Source organism: Mirounga leonina, unplaced genomic scaffold (assembly GCF_011800145.1).
Source record: "Mirounga leonina isolate KUSES-001 unplaced genomic scaffold, KU_Mleo_1.0 Mir_172, whole genome shotgun sequence".
NCBI lineage: Eukaryota > Metazoa > Chordata > Mammalia > Carnivora > Phocidae > Mirounga > Mirounga leonina.
Window position 1 is genome coordinate 6,878,524 of NW_023270442.1, and position 18,006 is coordinate 6,896,529.

At 38.8% G+C, this 18,006-nt stretch overlaps 1 protein-coding gene across 1 annotated transcript in view; it reads left to right on the plus strand.

The window, feature by feature from the left end:
* The window catches only part of JAM2 (junctional adhesion molecule 2), a 61,870-nt gene that overhangs the window by 30,111 nt on the left and 13,753 nt on the right, over positions 1–18,006 (plus strand). Inside the window, exons 2-5 of the mRNA XM_035017518.1 lie at positions 4,524–4,589; positions 11,142–11,249; positions 13,995–14,147; positions 16,119–16,321. Coding sequence (XP_034873409.1) covers positions 4,524–4,589; positions 11,142–11,249; positions 13,995–14,147; positions 16,119–16,321 — 530 coding nt within the window. The remainder of the gene's footprint in view (positions 1–4,523; positions 4,590–11,141; positions 11,250–13,994; positions 14,148–16,118; positions 16,322–18,006) is intronic.

Below are 18,006 nucleotides of genomic sequence, written 5' to 3' on the forward strand. Positions count from 1 at the left end.
TTAATTTTCATTTTTGAAAACTTATGAAATAACTCATATCCACAGTTTTCATAACTTGTTTTTATCATGGCACTCTCTGTAATGTACCCTTAAAACAAAAAAACCTCTGTAACACATCAGTTTTTCCTAATCATGTTTCCAAATAAAAGTTACTTTTTAAATAACACTTTTATAGTAAATTTAAAAATTGTGATATAAATATAAATATTTATTCTTAGTCATACTAGATTATCCTTAGTCACATAAGAATATTTTAGATGATTGATAGACAATGTAAGAGATTTTATTCTTAGAGTTGAGGGAAAAGAAACACAAAAGATTTCATTTGGTTAGGGATTACTTGACTTGGAGTTGTTAGCAGTTATGGAAATAATCATCTCTTAACATCATTTTATGAACTTCTGCCAGTGATTTTGGAACACATCCAAAACTATTAAAGATGTTTTGTAGCTAACTTTAAAACAATTGTTGACCTCAACCAGCAGACCTACATGACAATTTTTTGTTTGTTTTCTTTTTTAACTCACTCTGGAAAGGTGAAGAAAAAATAAAAATCAGTTCAAGAAAGCAGCCAACAGAGACTCTTCCTAACATCTGTTAGTGAAATGATGATAAAAAACCCAACATTTTGTTTTCATAAAGTTATTGGGTTCAAGTTAAAAAAAAAAACAAAAACACAACCGAATTCCAAGAGCAGAAAGGCTTAAAACAAGGTAGAAATCTTATAATGTGTAATTGTTTTTTTTAAGATTCAGAACTTTCTGTTTAAATAAGTTCATCATAGGTAACCACACATTTTAAGTATTTTTACTTAATTAAAAAGCAAACCTTGAAGTAAATAGAACCAGAGGAAGCAACATAGCTAGAAGACATTTAAAACCACAGAAATAAATATTCAGATACCAAGAAATAATATCTATTTATTAATTTACTAAAACCAATCCCCTTTATAATTGTTTTACGTTCATAGTTTTGCCAATTCAATCAATCATCTCTTTTTTGGTGTTTGGGACATTTTTTTCTATTCAAAGATATACATATAAAAGTAATGAAGAAATTAATAAAATTCCTGAGTTAGCAGCCGTTATTTTCCATAGAACTTTTAAAGTGATTTTTGAAAATTTAAGAAATCTTTCTCAAAGGACGTTTTAGCAAGTAGGAAACTGGAATTGAGAAAAGGGGAAAATAATTGGACCCAGTTCTCAATCTTCCAGTCTCAGTTTGGACTAAAGTTCACCTCAAATGAAAGACAACCCAAGCCTGCTGAAGAAAATAAACATTCTCAGTAGGCAGTGCAGTGTTTGAAAAGTTCAAAGATATGATGATGTGGAGGGAACAAAGATTATCTTTTTCTATTTTGCCCAGATTTTCCCCTCAACTGGTTTCTATGGAATATGAATCTTCATTGTTTTGTCTAAAAAATCTACTAAAGTCGTTCAAAAATCACAAGAAATGCCTGTCACAATCAGAATTTCTCTGAGGGCACTAATTTACACATTGCTAAAGGAGAAAAGAGGCTTTTTCAAAGTGTGCTTTGAAAGTTTCACAGAATAATGATTTGGAATCAGAATTATTGGGAAAACGTTCAGTGATCATGTCATTTAAATGTAGGTGTAACACAGAATGAACGTATGAGGTCCTGGCTTTCCTGCCTTGGTCAGCTTAGTGTCTTCCCTCCCTCTATTCTCTGAAGATCCAGACCCTCTTTGGGATCTACAAAATAAAATTGGCGAAGGAGAGTAGAAACTGGAAAAGAAAGGCATATAGGGGTGAGAGTAGGGTTTAGAGGACTATGGGACATTCTGGTATGTGGCAGAGTATGTGGAAAAGGGAAAAGGAGGACACTTAAAAAGTTTGCTTGGACCCCTTCATGATTTTTTTTTTTTAATACACAAGCAAAAGCGGTATTTTGAAATCACTCTTTGGTGACCTGACATCTCTCTAAGACTGGGCCACGTAGGTCACTGCTTTATACAAATATATTTATAGCTGTCAATGAAAGCAATCAGCTCAATTCTACATTCTTTGCAATAGACACCAGCTTTGCCAATTTGCCTAATGAAGATGTTTGCAATTTAGAGATAGAGAACCTGAATAGTTGAACAATGTTAGACAGGAGAACTAGACATTTGAGGCCTGTAGGTTTCTAAGAGTTTTCATTTCACAATTACATTTGCTGTCCAGGCTTCTCAGGGAGAGGGAAAAAAAAAAAAGTTATCCCAAATAGCATGTATTCCTTAGGAGTGATGAAGTCTTAGGACAGTGTCATAATTTACATGTCAGTGTCCATATACATGAATAAATCAAAGATGGCGTGTTCTATGAAACATTTTTCACTCCTTCCCAGAAATGTAATATGTTATTTCACATTCAAGAAATTCTGATCTCTTAGGAACTTTTTTTGAAATCCTTGAACTCATGGTTTTTTGGTCCTCCTTTAGTCTATTTATTTCTATTCCTGGGTCTTCAATCAGCCTACCTGCTAAGTCTAAAGCAGTGGTTTCCACCAAGTATGATTTCCCCACCCCCACCCCCCCGGGGGCATTTGGCAATGTCTGGAAACCTTTTTGGTTGTCATGACTTGGGTTTGCTACAGGGGAGATGGAGGTTCTACTGGCAGAAGCCAGGGATATTGCAAAACATCCTGCAGTGCACAGGACAGCCCCCCACAACAAAGAATGAGCTGGTTCCAATGGTTAATAGTGCCAAGATGGAGAAACCCTCATCTAGAGCCTCCCCGCTGAGGTTGCGATGCCCTGCTACTTCTCCTACTTTTCCAGTTACCACCGCCCAGCTTCCATCTTCCTGTTGTGCCTTCATTATAACCACCAATTTCTCACCTTATCCCATCTTCGTTAGATTAATGGACCTTTCCACCCGGCGTCCTTGCTAATCTGCAGTCCTTCCCCATAGTTCTGCTTGGGGGAAACACGATGTGGGGCCCAGTGTAGTAGTATAGTAATAAACTCCGTGGGCTTTGGGAATAGACTGGATGAGTTCAAATCCCAGCCCCATCACTTACTACTTCGATAATCTTGACCGAGGTTTCTTACCCTCTCTGGGTCTCAGTGTCCCCACCTGCAAAACAGGTGGATAAAAATGGTGGTACCTGACCACAGAGAATTGTTGTGAGAGTTAAATGAGTTAATACTTGCAAAGCACAAGGAATGTTGCCTAACACCTAAGTGCTTAATAAATGTTAACTACTGTTGGGGCATCTGGTTGGCTCAGTCAGTTAAGTGTCTGACTTCTGGTTTCGGCTTAGGTCATGATCTCAGGGTTGATAGATCGGCCCCACGTCCATTGTGGAGCCTGCTTAAGACTCTCTCTCTCCTTTTGCTCCTCCCCCTACACACTCTCTCTCTCTCTCTCTAAAATAAATAAATCAATCTTTAAAAAAAATGATATTTTCTTTTTCTTTTTTTTTTAAAGATTTTATTTATTTATTTGACAGAGAGAGACACAGCGAGAGAGGGAACACAAGCAGGGGGAGCAGGAGAGGGAGAAGCAGGCTTCCCGCCGAGCAGGGAGCCCGATGCGGGGCTCGATCCCGGGACCCTGGGATCACGACCTGAGCCGAAGGCAGGCGCTTAATGACTGAGCCACCCAGGCGCCCCCAAAATGAAATTTTCTATATAAGTTTATGAAAGTGATGATGATCTCATCGTTGTCATTGTCGATTATTATCGGATCACACCAGCCACCATAATTGGTCAGTCATTTCAATCCTATAGACCAATCCTGGAAAATTACTGAAATTTTTGGGAGAAATATAAAGATGTTCTGCTTGCATTTTTCATCATATTTGTAATACAAGGTTTATATACAGTATATATTATATATACATTTCCTAGTCAAAAATATGTTAAATGACCCATTTCTATACAATGTAAGTATAATCAGGGATAAGTTTGTAAAGCAACTTAAACCCTTAAATAATTAGCTTTTATCTTAAAGGGGCAATACCTTAGGCACTAGATTGCCTATTAGGCTAAATTAAGGACAAAGACACTTGTTTAACTATCAGGCTTGGGGCGCCTGGGTGGCTCAGTCCGTTGAGTGTTTTTGGACTCTTGGTTTGGGCTCAGGTCATGATCTTGGGGTCCTGGTATCTAGCCCAGAGTCAGGCTCTGCAGTCAGTGGGCAGTCTGCTTCTCTGCCTCTCCCTCTGTCCCTCCCTCTGCTCCCACGTTCTCTAAAATAAATAAATAAATCTTAAAATAAAACAAAAAAACCTTTCACAATCAAGCTTGTGAAATTGTGTTGTTTGTCATGGGGCCCTTACAGATCCGTGGGTTTTGCTTTGTGAAGGGAGGGCAGAAAACCACAATACAGAAAATGGAAGAGACATAGAGGGTTTGGCTTGGTTTTTCTTATTTTGATACTTTAAAACCTATGGGATATGAATGTGTGAAACTGTCACCAAACTTTAGGCCAGTTTTCCTCAATGTTGCATTCCATTCAAATATTTGCAAGTGGCCTTTGGTACTATTTTAATTATCCTATCTGTTTTAATCTTTCAGATCATAAGGCCTATGGATTCTCTGCCCCAAAAGACCATCAAGTGGTCACAGCAATAGAGTATCAAGGTAGAGTAACTTATGCTTTTCACAGACTATGTTGTTCAAATGACTCACAAGTATGACGTAGGTGATGTTATCTATTTGTTGGGACCCTCTGCCTTACCTCACACCAATTCTTCCTTCCAAAATGTTGCTCTGTGCTGTTTCCACTTGAGAACTCTTTCTCCACCTCCTCAGTGGAAATGAAAGACCTGATGTACCAAGAAGGCCTCTAATTGCCTAAATTATCTGCAACAAAGCAGATCTAATTTGTGAAACTGGTAGACAGAGGTTTTGCAAAGTTTCCAGCCAGCTGGATATGGCAAATGGAAATTAACACCGCAAACCCCACTCTACTTAATGTTTTTAAGATGACATTAATATAGCCTATTTTGGGGTGCCATTTTGTTATGTATTTTAGCTTCTTAAATATATTTACAGTAGGGAGTTGGTGTTTAATGGATATAAACTTTCACTTTTGCAAGATGAAAAAGTTCTAGAGATTGGTTGCTTAACAATGTGGATATATGTAACACTACTGAATTATTAAAAATCATTAAGATGGCAAAAAGTTAAAAAGTGTTAAGATGGTAAATGTTAAGATCTATGTATTTAACCACAATTTAAAAAAAAATTTTTAAAGACTCTAATACCCAAGGAAAACTTTATAAGGGCTTCTATAAGTTTACTTCAAATATTGACCACCTACTACTATTCTGAAGGCTCTTTTACCTAGAACACAATAATACTAGGCAACCAGAAGAATTACTGTGTCCTAAGTATGATGCTAGTTTGGGCCAGAGATTGCAAACATTTAAGAAACAAGTTTCAAATGTGTCTGAACTCTCGTCTTCAGGTATGTCTTAGGTTCTTGGCATTGGGAGAGACAGGTTTGAAGGAAAGAGACAAAGATTAAAGAAAACTGGATGGGACGGAACTAAGTAGATTAGTATTTAGCTAGTACTTCTAATAGTGCCCGGCACACAGCGTTATATGTGCTTCTTCAGCAAAAATATGCTATAGTAAGAATTGGCATGCCATTCACAAGTACACATCACTTGATAACAAATCACTTAAATAACTATTTCAGTTAATGAAGTCCTAAAATATTACATGATTAAGCTAATAAAAGACTCAAACTTTATCATGAATTAGTTTTAAGTGGAGAGACGTGGGAAGAGCAAATTTATGATTGGGAGTGATGTAGGGCTATGGAGCACTTGAAGTGGGAGATAAACAGGGCTGGACAAGGTGTTGAAAAGGAGACTAGAAAGGCTAAAAGAGGGACCACACAGTGAGAGGAAAAGATGGGCCAGGACTCTGTAAGGACAAAAGAAGTGAATTGCCCTACTTTGTACTTTCCTGAAGGTTCTCACTGTTGGGCCCAGTGGGTACCATGAATATACATCCCTGCTCCCCCCCACCCCCCGCCACGCAGGCCCTATGGCATGATACCTCAATTAGGATGCCAAAGTTAAATTCTACAGTCTTACATTACTTTAAAAAAAAAAAAAATGCATGGAGGTGAAATTCATATAACATTAAACCAGCACATTCAAGTGAACAGGTCAGTGGCGTTTAGTACATTCACAATGCTGTGTAACTACCACCTCTGTCTAGTTCCAAAAATTCCCATCACTCCAAATTAAAATTGTGTACTATTTACATTACTTTTTAATGTGTATTTTATTTTTAATATAAAAAATCCTTCTATAATTTATTGCAGTCAAATGTTAGTCTTATTCCTGAATAAGTATTTTCCATTTTTATTCTTTTGTTTCCCCTCTCCTCTTTTAAAGTAAGAATTATAGGGGCACCTGGGTAGCTCAATCAGTTGAGCATCCAACTCTTGGTTTCGGCTCAGGTCAGAATTTCAGGTTCCATGGGGCGCCTGGGTGGCTCAGTCGTTAAGCGTCTGCCTTCGGCTCAGGTCATGATCCCAGGGTCCTGGGATTGAGCCCCACATCAGGCTCCCTGCTCCATGGGAAGCCTGCTTCTCCCTCCCCCACTCCCCCTGCTTATGTTCCCTCTCTCGCTGTGTCTCTCTCTCTCAAATAAATAAATAAAATCTTTAAAAAAAAAAAAAAAAGAATTTCAGGTTCCTGAGATAGAGCCCCACATGGGGGGGTGGGGGCTCTGCGCTCAACAGGAGTCTGCTTCTCTCCCTCTGCCCCTCCCCCCACTCACGTGCACATGTGCTCTCTCTCTCTCTCACACACACACACAAATAAAATAAATAAATCTTTAAAGACAAAGATTTATATTTTGATTCTATTTTATATGTGCCCCAGTCGTTCCAACTTGGCTCTCCTTAAAGCAAAAATAAATTTCTATCTTCTTCCACATTTTAGTTGTAGCGTATTTCACGCAATGACTTGATTTTAGTTAAAGTGTAAAATATCTTGCGATTTGTGTATATGTGTGGGTGTGTTCCACCTAATTCATTTCACTTTTTTGCCTCTTGTCTCTCGGATGTCAACAAATCATGAATTAATTCCTTCTTTGCAGTGCGGCTGTTTTGTATCACTTCCCACAGTGGTGCCAAGAACAGAATGAGACTGAAGTGATAGCAGCTTTGCTAAGCTTATAAGTTGTATGAGCAGCCTTTATGCAGAATGTCCAGCCCCGTGAGCTATAAATCAGGTTAATAGCATGCTTTTCTTCACAGAAGTAATTCTTGGTAATTCTTCAGAGCTGTGTTGGTCGTACCAATTCTATTTTTGCTTATATAAGATTTTGATGATTTTTAACTTCAGCACAGAGAATAACATCAAAAGATAATTAGCAGTACAGAATCCTGGAAAAACTAAAATTCACAGTGATTTCTATTGATGTCATCCCTAAAAGTGACTATTTTGCTATATGAAAATAGTTATTGCTAATACGTTTTTTCTAAACAAAAGAATCATCTTTTCCCTGACCCAAAGGAAACATATTTTTGGGAATGAAATGATCATCTTAATGAAAAAAACTTGGTGCATTTTTATGCTTTTGTATGCCTTGTTTTGAGAAAATATGATTTATGTCTGTATCCTATTCTTTGCTGTCGCAAAGGTAGCGGTTTTAGTTCAAATTTGAGTGATTCTTAGGTAAATTTGGGGTGTAGAAAGTGGGGATTTCTATCATGTCAAGGCATACAACTACAAGTAAAAGAAGTTTCTCAGGGGTGAAAGCAGTAATAACCACTGATGGAGCACGCACCATGTACAAAGTACCAAACATACCCAAGTGTATTGATACATTACCTCACTTAAACTTCACACTAGCTTCATGAGATGAGTACTGTTATATTGTTTCTTTTTACAAATATGAGTATAGGGACGTTTGGGTGACTCAGTTGGTTAAGCATCTGCCCTCAGCTCAGGTCATGATCCCAGAGTCCTGGGATCGAGCCCCGCATCGGGCTCCTTGCTCAGTGGAGAGAGCCTGCTTCTCCCTCTGCCTCTCTCTCTCTCTGTCTCTTATGAATAAATAAATAAAATCTTAAAAAAAAAACGTGAGTATAATTTTCAAAAACAGTTAAGTAATTTGCCCAACATCGCACCCACAGTGTATGACGGAGGTCTAACTCCAAAAGGCCTTATGGTATAATAACCTCCTACTACCTTATGGTGTTAATAACCCTAAGGGCTACGTACAAGATTATACTGGTTGTGAGTGTTGCATTTTAACTGAAAAGAGAGAGGAGAGTCCATGGTAGTTAGCTTCTCAGTTCATCTGGTTCTTTATCCTCAGGTGTTGACCCCATGATTCCAACTGACTTACTGTTTCTCCCAGTTCCAGAGGTCATGGTGTTGGCACCTTCAGATCGAGGCACTGACCGTGGCCTTGCTTGGAGTAGTCCCAAAGAAACACGTGGTGAATTCCAATTTCGAATTCTACGAAATTTGTACTCAAATTCTAAGGAATTCTAATTTCTTTTTTTCAGTCTTTGGTCAAATGTCACTCTCTAAATGAGTAGAACTCTGACTATTCAGGTGTTTTGTAATTGCACACCAACACTCCTGATCTACTTTATTTCCATAGCACTCATTACCTCCGAATGTAGCATTTAATTCACTTTATGATATTTCTTGTGTGCCTGACTCACCCTGCAAATTGTGAGACCTGAAAGAACAGGGATCTTTGTTTTGCTCACTGATATAGCTCAGGAACAATGGTATAATAATAAACTATAAATGGATATAATAAATTAATAATAAACTGGACACACAGTAAGTACTCAACAGTTGGATGACTTAGACCATCTCCACACATCCTCCATGGTCTGAGTGAGGCGAAAGAATGGTGTCACTGCATTTAGGAAAACCATTGGTTTCGTTTTTGAATATAATTTCTGCAGAGGTTTTCCATAGAGCAATGAGGACAGAAGTCAAATCTTCTTGATGAAAAGGGCTCCGTGTGTGTGTGTGTATGTGTGTGCCTGTGTATGTAGTTAAATATATGAAACAACGTGACCAAGTACAAATTTATTCCTAAGACCTGAGCGTGTGGGCTAAAAATGAGTGTGGGTGTGTGTTTAATTGTTGGAAACTCAACAAAATACGGGAAGGAAACCTATCTCAAACTCAAGACTCCGGAAAGTCACCACCCATTCTCCTTAATCAACAGAACAGAACCATGTTTCCTCAGACAAGTCCCTCAGCACATATTTGTCTTTGTAGCATAATTGTAAACATGTCTGTAAAATGATGTCTCTTTGTCATGTAAAACCTGCTCTAAAAACTTTAGGCACCCTTGAAAATAATTTTGGGGGTTTTTTTCCCCCTTGCCTTTCTTTTCTCTGTCCTATTTTCTGTTTTCCATTACCTTGTGTTCTATTTCTGTATTTCTAGCAGTATGTGTGGAACTAAAAGGAAAATTAGAAACTACATATAACAAAAAGAAAAACCGTAATTCTATCACACAGAACTCATCACTGGGTTAATATTTTCATACATATTTTTTGGCTTTTTGTCCATATCTATGTGTATATTAATAAAACTTGGGATAATAAAAGTACTGCTCTCTAATCTACCATATCATATATCCTGAATTTTTTTATTAACATATAATGTATTATTTGATTATATTAACATATAATCACAGGTCTGTGATTCATCAGCCTTACACAATTCACAGCGCTCACCATAGCACATACCCTCCCCAATGTCCATCACCCAGCCACCCCATCCCTCCCACCTCCCTCCACTCCAGCAACCCTCAGTTTGTTTTCTGAGATTAAGAGTCTCTTATGGTTTGTCTCCCTCTCTGGTTTCATCTTGTTTCATTTTTCCCTCCATTCCCCTATGATCCTCTGCCTTGTTTCTCAAATTCCACATATGAATGAGATCATATGATAATTGTCTTTCTCTGATTGAGTTATTTCACTTAGCATAATACCCTCTAGTTTCATCCACGTCGTTGCAAATGGCAAGATTTCATTTTTTTTTGATGGCTGCATCTGAATTGTTTTTTAAAATGGCATTAAATCTTTAAAAATAAAATCGTAAAAAAAATAAAATGGCATTTAATCTGCTACATCAAAATCAGAGGTATGGAAAGGATTTTGAACCTCCTCTAGTCAAAGATGTGTGCTTTTGGGGTCAAACTGAATGCATTGTGGGAAAAAAATGTCTCAGAAACATGAAGATGACACACTAGAGAGCGTGACTGAAACATACTTTAAAAATATTTACAACCGGAGGTTTCCTTTTGGCAACTCAAAGCAGTTGGCAGATAGGTGCTGGACTTCCCCTCCTCCCCCCAGTCATCTTGTTTGGACAGTTAAAAGAGGGGGTTCCTTCAGAGGTTCCAGGAATTCTTTAATGACGTAACTACAGTAAATTTCCTGCAATAAAGTGACTTAAATGAGCTACAGTGAGGCAGTTAAACTTGATGCCAAGATTAAATCTTCTCATAATTTATCTGGATAGAGATAAGAATTAGGAACCCATGATTTAGTAGAAGATCGTATCGGGTTTGTATCAATATATCCATAGAGAGGGTTATCAAAGAATGGGTCTGAGTGAGAACGTACATGTTGAAGGAATGTTTGTGGATCCCATAGGCTGCACTGAGTGCCTTTCTCTGTTTACCTCCATAGCGTTCATGGCACTATGAACAATGGAACAAAATTACATTATCTTATTTATCTCTTCTCCCAGGCTGTAAACTCCCTGATGACTGAGACTGGGAATAGTAAGATAGTAAGATAAATGATAAATAACTGCCATTTTTAAATTACTTACCATGTCCAGGCATGTGTGCTTTGCATGTATTACTGTATTTGAAGACTCACTACAACTCTATGACATACTATCTTATTTCACAGATGGTAACTGAGGCTCAAGAATTAGGGTCAGTAGCCTAGTGTCATGCAATTATTATGGAGAAGAGCTATAATGCTTTCGATTCATCTTTGGGTTAAGCCAATATGGTGCCCATTAAAGTAATTTATGAATGAATGAATGAATGAATGAATTGAATGAATGAATGGAAGTATAAAGAAATAGCTTCAGGCTGTTTAAAAATTTACTTAAGTAAAATATAAATTCATAGGGACAATTAGAAAACAAGTATTTTTGTTGTTGTTCCTAGAGGTTATTTTAGCCTGTAAATATCCAAAGAAGACCATTTCCTCCAGATTAGAGTGGAAGAAACTGGGCCGGAGTGTCTCCTTTGTCTACTACCAGCAGGCTCTTCAAGGTAAGAAGCTGTAAACTTGATGAGGTGAGAGCAAGAGAACACCAAGTACAACCTGGGTTCTTTAATTTACAAATGAGAACAGGACAGGACTAGTTACTGAGAATGTGGGTTTTTTAAATCATTTTATTTTGTTTTATTTTATTTTATGTTATTTTCATCATGATAAGTATACTCTTAATCCCCCTTTTCTATTTCCCCCATTCCCCTACCCACCTCCCTCTGGTAACCATCAGTTTGTTCTCTATAGTTAAGAGTCTATTTCCTGGTTTGCCTCTCTCTCTCTCCCTCTCTCTCTCGCTCTTTTTTCCTCTGCTCACTTGTTTTGTTTCTTAAATTCCACATATGAATGAGATCATATGGTATTTGTCTTTCTCTGACTAACTTATTTCGTTTAGCATAATACCCTCTAGCTCTATCCATGTTGTTGCAAATGGCAAGATTTCATTATTTTTATAGCTGAGTAACATTCCATTGTATACTTATATACTATATATGGGCTGCTTCCATAATTTGGCTATTGTAAATAATGCTGCAATAAACATAGGGGTGCATGTATCACTTTGAATTAGTGTTTTTGTATCTTTTGGGTAAAAACCCAGTAGTGTGATTCCTGGATTATAGGGTGTTCTGTTTTTAATTTTTTGAGGAACCTCCATATAGTTTTCCACAGTTTGCATTCCCACAGGGCACAAGGGTTCTCCTTTTCTCTACATCCTCACCAACACCTGTTGTTTCTTGTGTTTTTGATGTTAGCCATTCTGACAGGTGCGAAGTGATACCTCATTGTAGTTTTGATTTGCATTTCCCTGATGATGGTGACGTTGAGCATCTTTTCATGTCTGTTGGCCATTTGTCTATCTTCTTTGGAAAAATGTCTGTTCATGTCTTCTGCCCATTTTTTAATTGGATTCCTTGTTTTTTGGGTATTGAGTTGATTCAGTTCTTTATATATTTTTATCGGAGATATCATTTGCAAATATCTTCTTCCATTCCATAGGTTGCCTTTTAGTTTTGATTGTTTCCTTCGCTGTGCAGAAACCTTTTATTCTGATGTGGTCCCAATAGTTTATTTTTGCTTTTATTTCTCTTGCCTCTGGAGACCTATCTAGAAAACTTGCTACAGCCAATGTCAGAGAGAGCCCATGTTCTCTTCAAAGATTTTTATGGTTTCAGGTCTCACATTTAAGTCTTTAATCCATTTTGAGGGGGTTTTTTTTGTATGGTGAAAGAGAATGTGTTTAGTAAGTGTGAGATGAAACCAACAATGACTGAGACCTAGAATGCAATCACCACAAAAATGGAACAGAGAACAGAAGAAAGTCAACTCCATGGAGACCCTGGACCCTTCATGTCTCAGCTCAGCCCTAAAGGATGTAAAATGGAATGGCTCTTGCTGGCCCAGTAGATTAGACTCTTGAGAGAAAGGAAAAAGAGATGATGTGGAAGTGAGATGAAGGGTCACTGCTCGGTGGTAATAATTTTACCCTATTTCCATATCGCCATCTAGAAAGCTAAGCCATCACTAAGAAGCCTTTGCAGTTGAGACTTAGACTTATGGCAGGGGAAGGTAAATACAACCACCTTTAACAGTGCTTTATTTTAATTCTTTGTTATACATTTCTTTCCACTTACTGTTTTTCCTGTTGAATATATAATGAGCTTTTAAAGCATTGATAATAATGGATAAAATGCTATGGTGTTGGGATTTACCTCAAAATAATTCAATGTTTAGATGTGCAGATGGAATAGGATAGGCCATGCATGGATTATTGTTATCGCTGGGTGATGAGATTTATTTTACAATACTCTGTAATTTTTTGTGTGCTTGAAATTTTCCATTATAGACATTCAGAAGTTGCAAATATAATTTAACAAGTGTAAGAAGCATGGTATTATTTTAGAATGCTATGCATTACTTTAATTTTAAAGAATTAAACACATGAACAAACGTTCAAAGTCCATAAAGAATTTAAAATACCCCTCTTGTTCTCATCTGTCAAGATAAGACTGCTGTGGGCCACAGGGCTGTCTTTGCGTGTATTTTCTCCTATTGCCAATCTAGCACCTGAATGTTCTATAAAGCGCTATTTTCATTCTGTACATATTATTACCAAAAACTAATCAAAAGAGTGTTTTTAAGACCCCTTCACCTTTTCTTTTGTGGCAGTATGATGTGGGCCACCGCACATAAATTTACTTTTCCAGCTAATTGAACTAGATGCTGCAGTGTCTTCTGAAGGTGGGAATGTTTGTGTAAGCATATTAGAAAGGGGATGAGGCAGGAATGAGGATTGAATCCTCTAACATATGAGAATATTGAACTGAATGTTCTTTTGTGAACTGTATGTCATTCTAAAAAACAAGAAGAAATTTGAAATAGCAGCATCTGCATACGGTGTTTTGAGTTTTTATTTTTTTATTTAAATTCAATTAGCCAACATATAGTACATCATTAATTTCAGATGTAGAGTTCAATAATTCATCAGTTGCGTATAACACCCAGTGCTCATCACATCACGTGCTCTCCTTAATGCCCATCACCCAGTTACCACATCCACCCACCAACCTCCCCTCCAGGAACCCTCGGTTTGTTTCCTATACTTAAGAGTCCTTTATTAGTTTTTAAATTGAGTTTATTAATAGGAAAATAAATGCCTTGGTCACTGAATGAAGTGACTTGAGGAAGGTAGTATATAGAAAGTTATTTGCACTGTTATTAACATCATTGTCTTCTTTTTCTAAAAGGTGATTTTAAAGATCGAGCTGAGATGATAGATTTCAGTATACGGATCAAAAATGTTACAAGAACTGATGCTGGGAAATATCGCTGTGAAGTTAGTGCCCCATCTGAGCAAGGCCAAAACCTGGAAGAAGATACGGTCACTCTAGAAGTCCTAGGTGTGATGTGCTTTTATCTGTGGGATTACTGTTCCTCACCCTCATCCCCATCCCCGAGGCAACCTGGGGCCCCAGTCAGGAAAGTTCTAGAAATCACCAACACCACTTTCCCTGTAAAATCTTGGCTATTGCCCCTTTTCACCGCATTCGCCGCTGAAATTTTACTCTTACAAACTTGTTCTGACAAATTCTCTTTTCATTTCAGATTAAAGTAAATCTTAATGGGCCTATCTTGTACATAGGAGCATTTCCCCTAAGAGTTTATTTTTCAGTACCTTCAGTACCTTCAGTATATGCGGTCTATCTCTTACTGTATAAAATCCTAACACATGAGATGACAGAAAAGCAATAAAACAAAAAAGTAGGCCAAGGAAAGTATTAGAAGTTATTTGGTAGAAAAGAAAAGAAGAGAGGAGAGGAGGGGAGGGGAGGGAAAAGAAGAGAAAAAAGAAAAGAAAAGAAAGAAGTTATTTGGTAAAGAAGGGAAATTAGTATTTATTGTGCAGCTAGTTTGTGTTAGGCTCTTTCACATACGTAATTTTACTTAATTTTTCACTGACAACTTCATTTTTATAGATGAGAAGAGAGAAGCTAAATGATTTTCCCAAGTCTACACAGCTAATAAGTGTCTGGACCAGGATTTGGATCCTGGTGGGATTAACTCCAAAGCCAGTATATTTAGCCATTATGAGAATCATTGATAGATATTAACAGCTCATGTTGACAACTGGTGGAGGAACATGATCTTTTCTTCTCCATCGATGTTAGTATAAACTGCTAATCATAGAGAGTAAAATAACTCCCCTTCCTTTTTCTATATAACCCAGGGTCTAAAATACTAGTGATGTACTAATATAGCAGAAATTTAATTCAGAAAACCTTGCAGGAGATTCCACTGGTGTATTAGGCTTCTATTGTCACATAACAGATGATCACAAACCTAGCAGCTTAAAATACCACCCATTTATTGGCTCACAGTTCTGTAGGTCAGTCCAGCTCGACAAGGTGGGGCTCGCTGCCCAGGGTATCATAAGGCTGAAATCGGGAGTCAGTGGGCTGAGTTCTTGTCTGGAGGTTCCGGGGAAAAGTCATTCTCCTTGTTGGCAGATTTCAGTTCCCATGGCTGTACAACGAAAGACTCCATTCCATGCTGGCTGTGAGCTGGGGACCACACTCAGCTCCTGGAGGCACCACATTCCATACACAAGGGGAAACTTTCTGTCCCATCATGTTGAAGTATACAGAAAGAAGGGGGATGTAGATAGTGGGTAATGACAAGTGAGAAAGAAAAGGGAGTTAGTAAATAAAAACCTGGCTGCTTTTAGGAACATGTATTGCATGAGGATCCAAGACAATGAGGAGGTGCTCCTTAGAGATTCATGGCTGTCATGGCTGCAGTCAATGGTGACCATGGCAGTATTGAGGGTGCGACAGGAGGGCACGAAAGCATGATTCTGGGCACCCCTCTCTCCCTTGCAGCACTAGCAGGGCCACGTGGCCCTCTCCGTCTAGAGTCCAACAGAAGCATGTTGAGTCCTTCCTGTGCTCTGAATCTCTGACTTTCCCTTCTGTGACCACCCAGAGAAAACAACTTTTCAAGGGGTCGTGGGATTAAGTCAGTCCCACCTGTGTAATCTCCCTATCTTAAAAGACAATAGATTTGGGACCTTAGTTACATCTCCAAAATCTCTTCAAAGTAGTACCTAGATCCGTGTTTATGGGTCAGGCCTGGAAACGGCATAGATGACTTTTCCCACATGCCATTGGCCAGAACTCATGCATATGACCCTATCTGGGTGCAAGGGGGCTGGCGAATGTGGTCTGGCTGTGTGCCCGTGAAGAAAGGAAGTGGATCTCTTGAGCAAGTAGCCAGTCTCTATCACAGGTGTCCAACAAGCCCATCTTAATGTGGTTGTTAAAATCCTTGTTAAGCTTATAAATAACCAGTGCCATTTGACTTCCCTCCTTCAGTGGCCCCAGCAGTTCCAACCTGTGAAGTACCCAATTCTGCTCTGAGTGGAACTGTGGTAGAGCTGCGATGTCAAGACAAAGAAGGGAATCCCGCTCCTGAGTACACATGGTTTAAAGATGGCGTCCCTTTGTCAGAGAATCCAAAACTTGGCTCCCAAAGCACCAACAGCTCCTATACAATGAATACAAAATCTGGAACTCTGGTAAGGTCATTTCAAGCATTGGTGTCATAGTTGTCTTATATTTGGAGAAGAAAAATTATTAGAACTAAAATGATGGAGAAGAGAGGGCTGATACCATTTCTTATGTGGAGAGAGGAAGGGCAGTGGAAAAGATGGTGGTACCTGCCCAGGGAAGTGATGGAAAAGGTACTACCAGAGATGGGGAGACAATATAGAGAACTAATAATAATAATTTTAATAAATCTTTAAAAGATTCATTCTTTCAGTCTGCTAGTATATAATAACATTTAAAAACCAGACCCTCTGGTTAATAATAAAGCATATTTGATAAAGTGGCTAAATCATAAAGCATATCGATGGATGTGGCTCCTTTTTTAAAATTTTTTTAGAGATTTTTTTTTTTAAGATTTTTTATTTATTTATTTGACAGAGACACAGTGAGAGAGGGAACACAAGCAGGGGGGAGTGGGAGAGGGAGAAGCAGACTCCCCGCTGAGCAGAGAGCCCTATGTGGGGCTCCATCCCAGGGCCCTGGGATCATGACCTGAGCCGAAGGCAGACGCTTAACCGACTGAGCCACCCAGGCACCCCTGGATGTGGCTCCTCAAGGAGGACCACACTCCCTCCCTTGCAGCACCAGCAGGCTCAGTCAGCAGGTCCGATAGATTTTACACTGAGAACTTGGACAGAAAAACTGCTGTCACACGTTGCTATATTTACTTTTCAAATTTATTTTTTCTCGGAGCAGGTGATAAAAGCCCCAAGGCAAGTTTGATATAGATTCACTTTCCCCACTTACCTCAACCCTTGAAATATCTTTTGATGTCAAAGGGATGCACCAGGGCAGAATAAAGGTGGGTTCTTTCCTAAGAAACAGGCAACAAAGACTCCAGTGTATGGATGACAATGACTTCCTTTTAATTACCAGTTATGTCCTAGTAGATCCTTTATGGTTTTAGTCTAACTTATCATTAATACTTACCCTTGGCCTTGCATTCCTGGTGAATATTTATATAGTCTGGCTTTTGGGACAGTGAGAGAGGATTTCATAAGGTGAAATACACGAGGGGAAACTTTCTGTCCCATCATGTTGAAGTATACAGAAAGAAGGGGGATGTAGATAGTGGGTAATGACAAGTGAGAAAGAAAAGGGAGTTAGTAAATAAAAACCTGGCTGCTTTTATAACATGTATTGCATGAGGATCCAAGACAATGAGGAGGTGCTCCTTAGAGATTCATGGCTGTCATGGCTGCGGTCAATGGTGACCATGGCAGTATTGAGGGTGCAACAGGAGGGCACGAAAGCATGACTCTGTGCACCCCTCTCTCCCTCTGTGCTGGTCCTGGCAGGATCCTTTAAGGCATTCATGACCCACTGAATTCCCTCCCTCCCTGCCTCTCTCCTAACTAACTTCCTCCCTCCCTCCCTCCCCTTCCTTCCTGCCATCCACCCATCCATCCATCTTTGCTTCCTTCCTCTCTTCCTTCCTCCTTTTCTCCCTCCATCTACCCTCCTTCCCTCCCTCCCTCCCTCCCTTCCCTTCCTTCCTTCCATCCAGCCATCCATTCATCCAGCCATCCATCCATCTTTGCTTCCTTCCTTCCTCTCTTCCTTCCTCCCTTTCTCCCTTCCTTTTTTCCTTTCATCTATCTTTCCTCCCTTCCTTCCTTCCTTCCTTCCTTCCTTCCTTCCTTCCTTCCTTCCT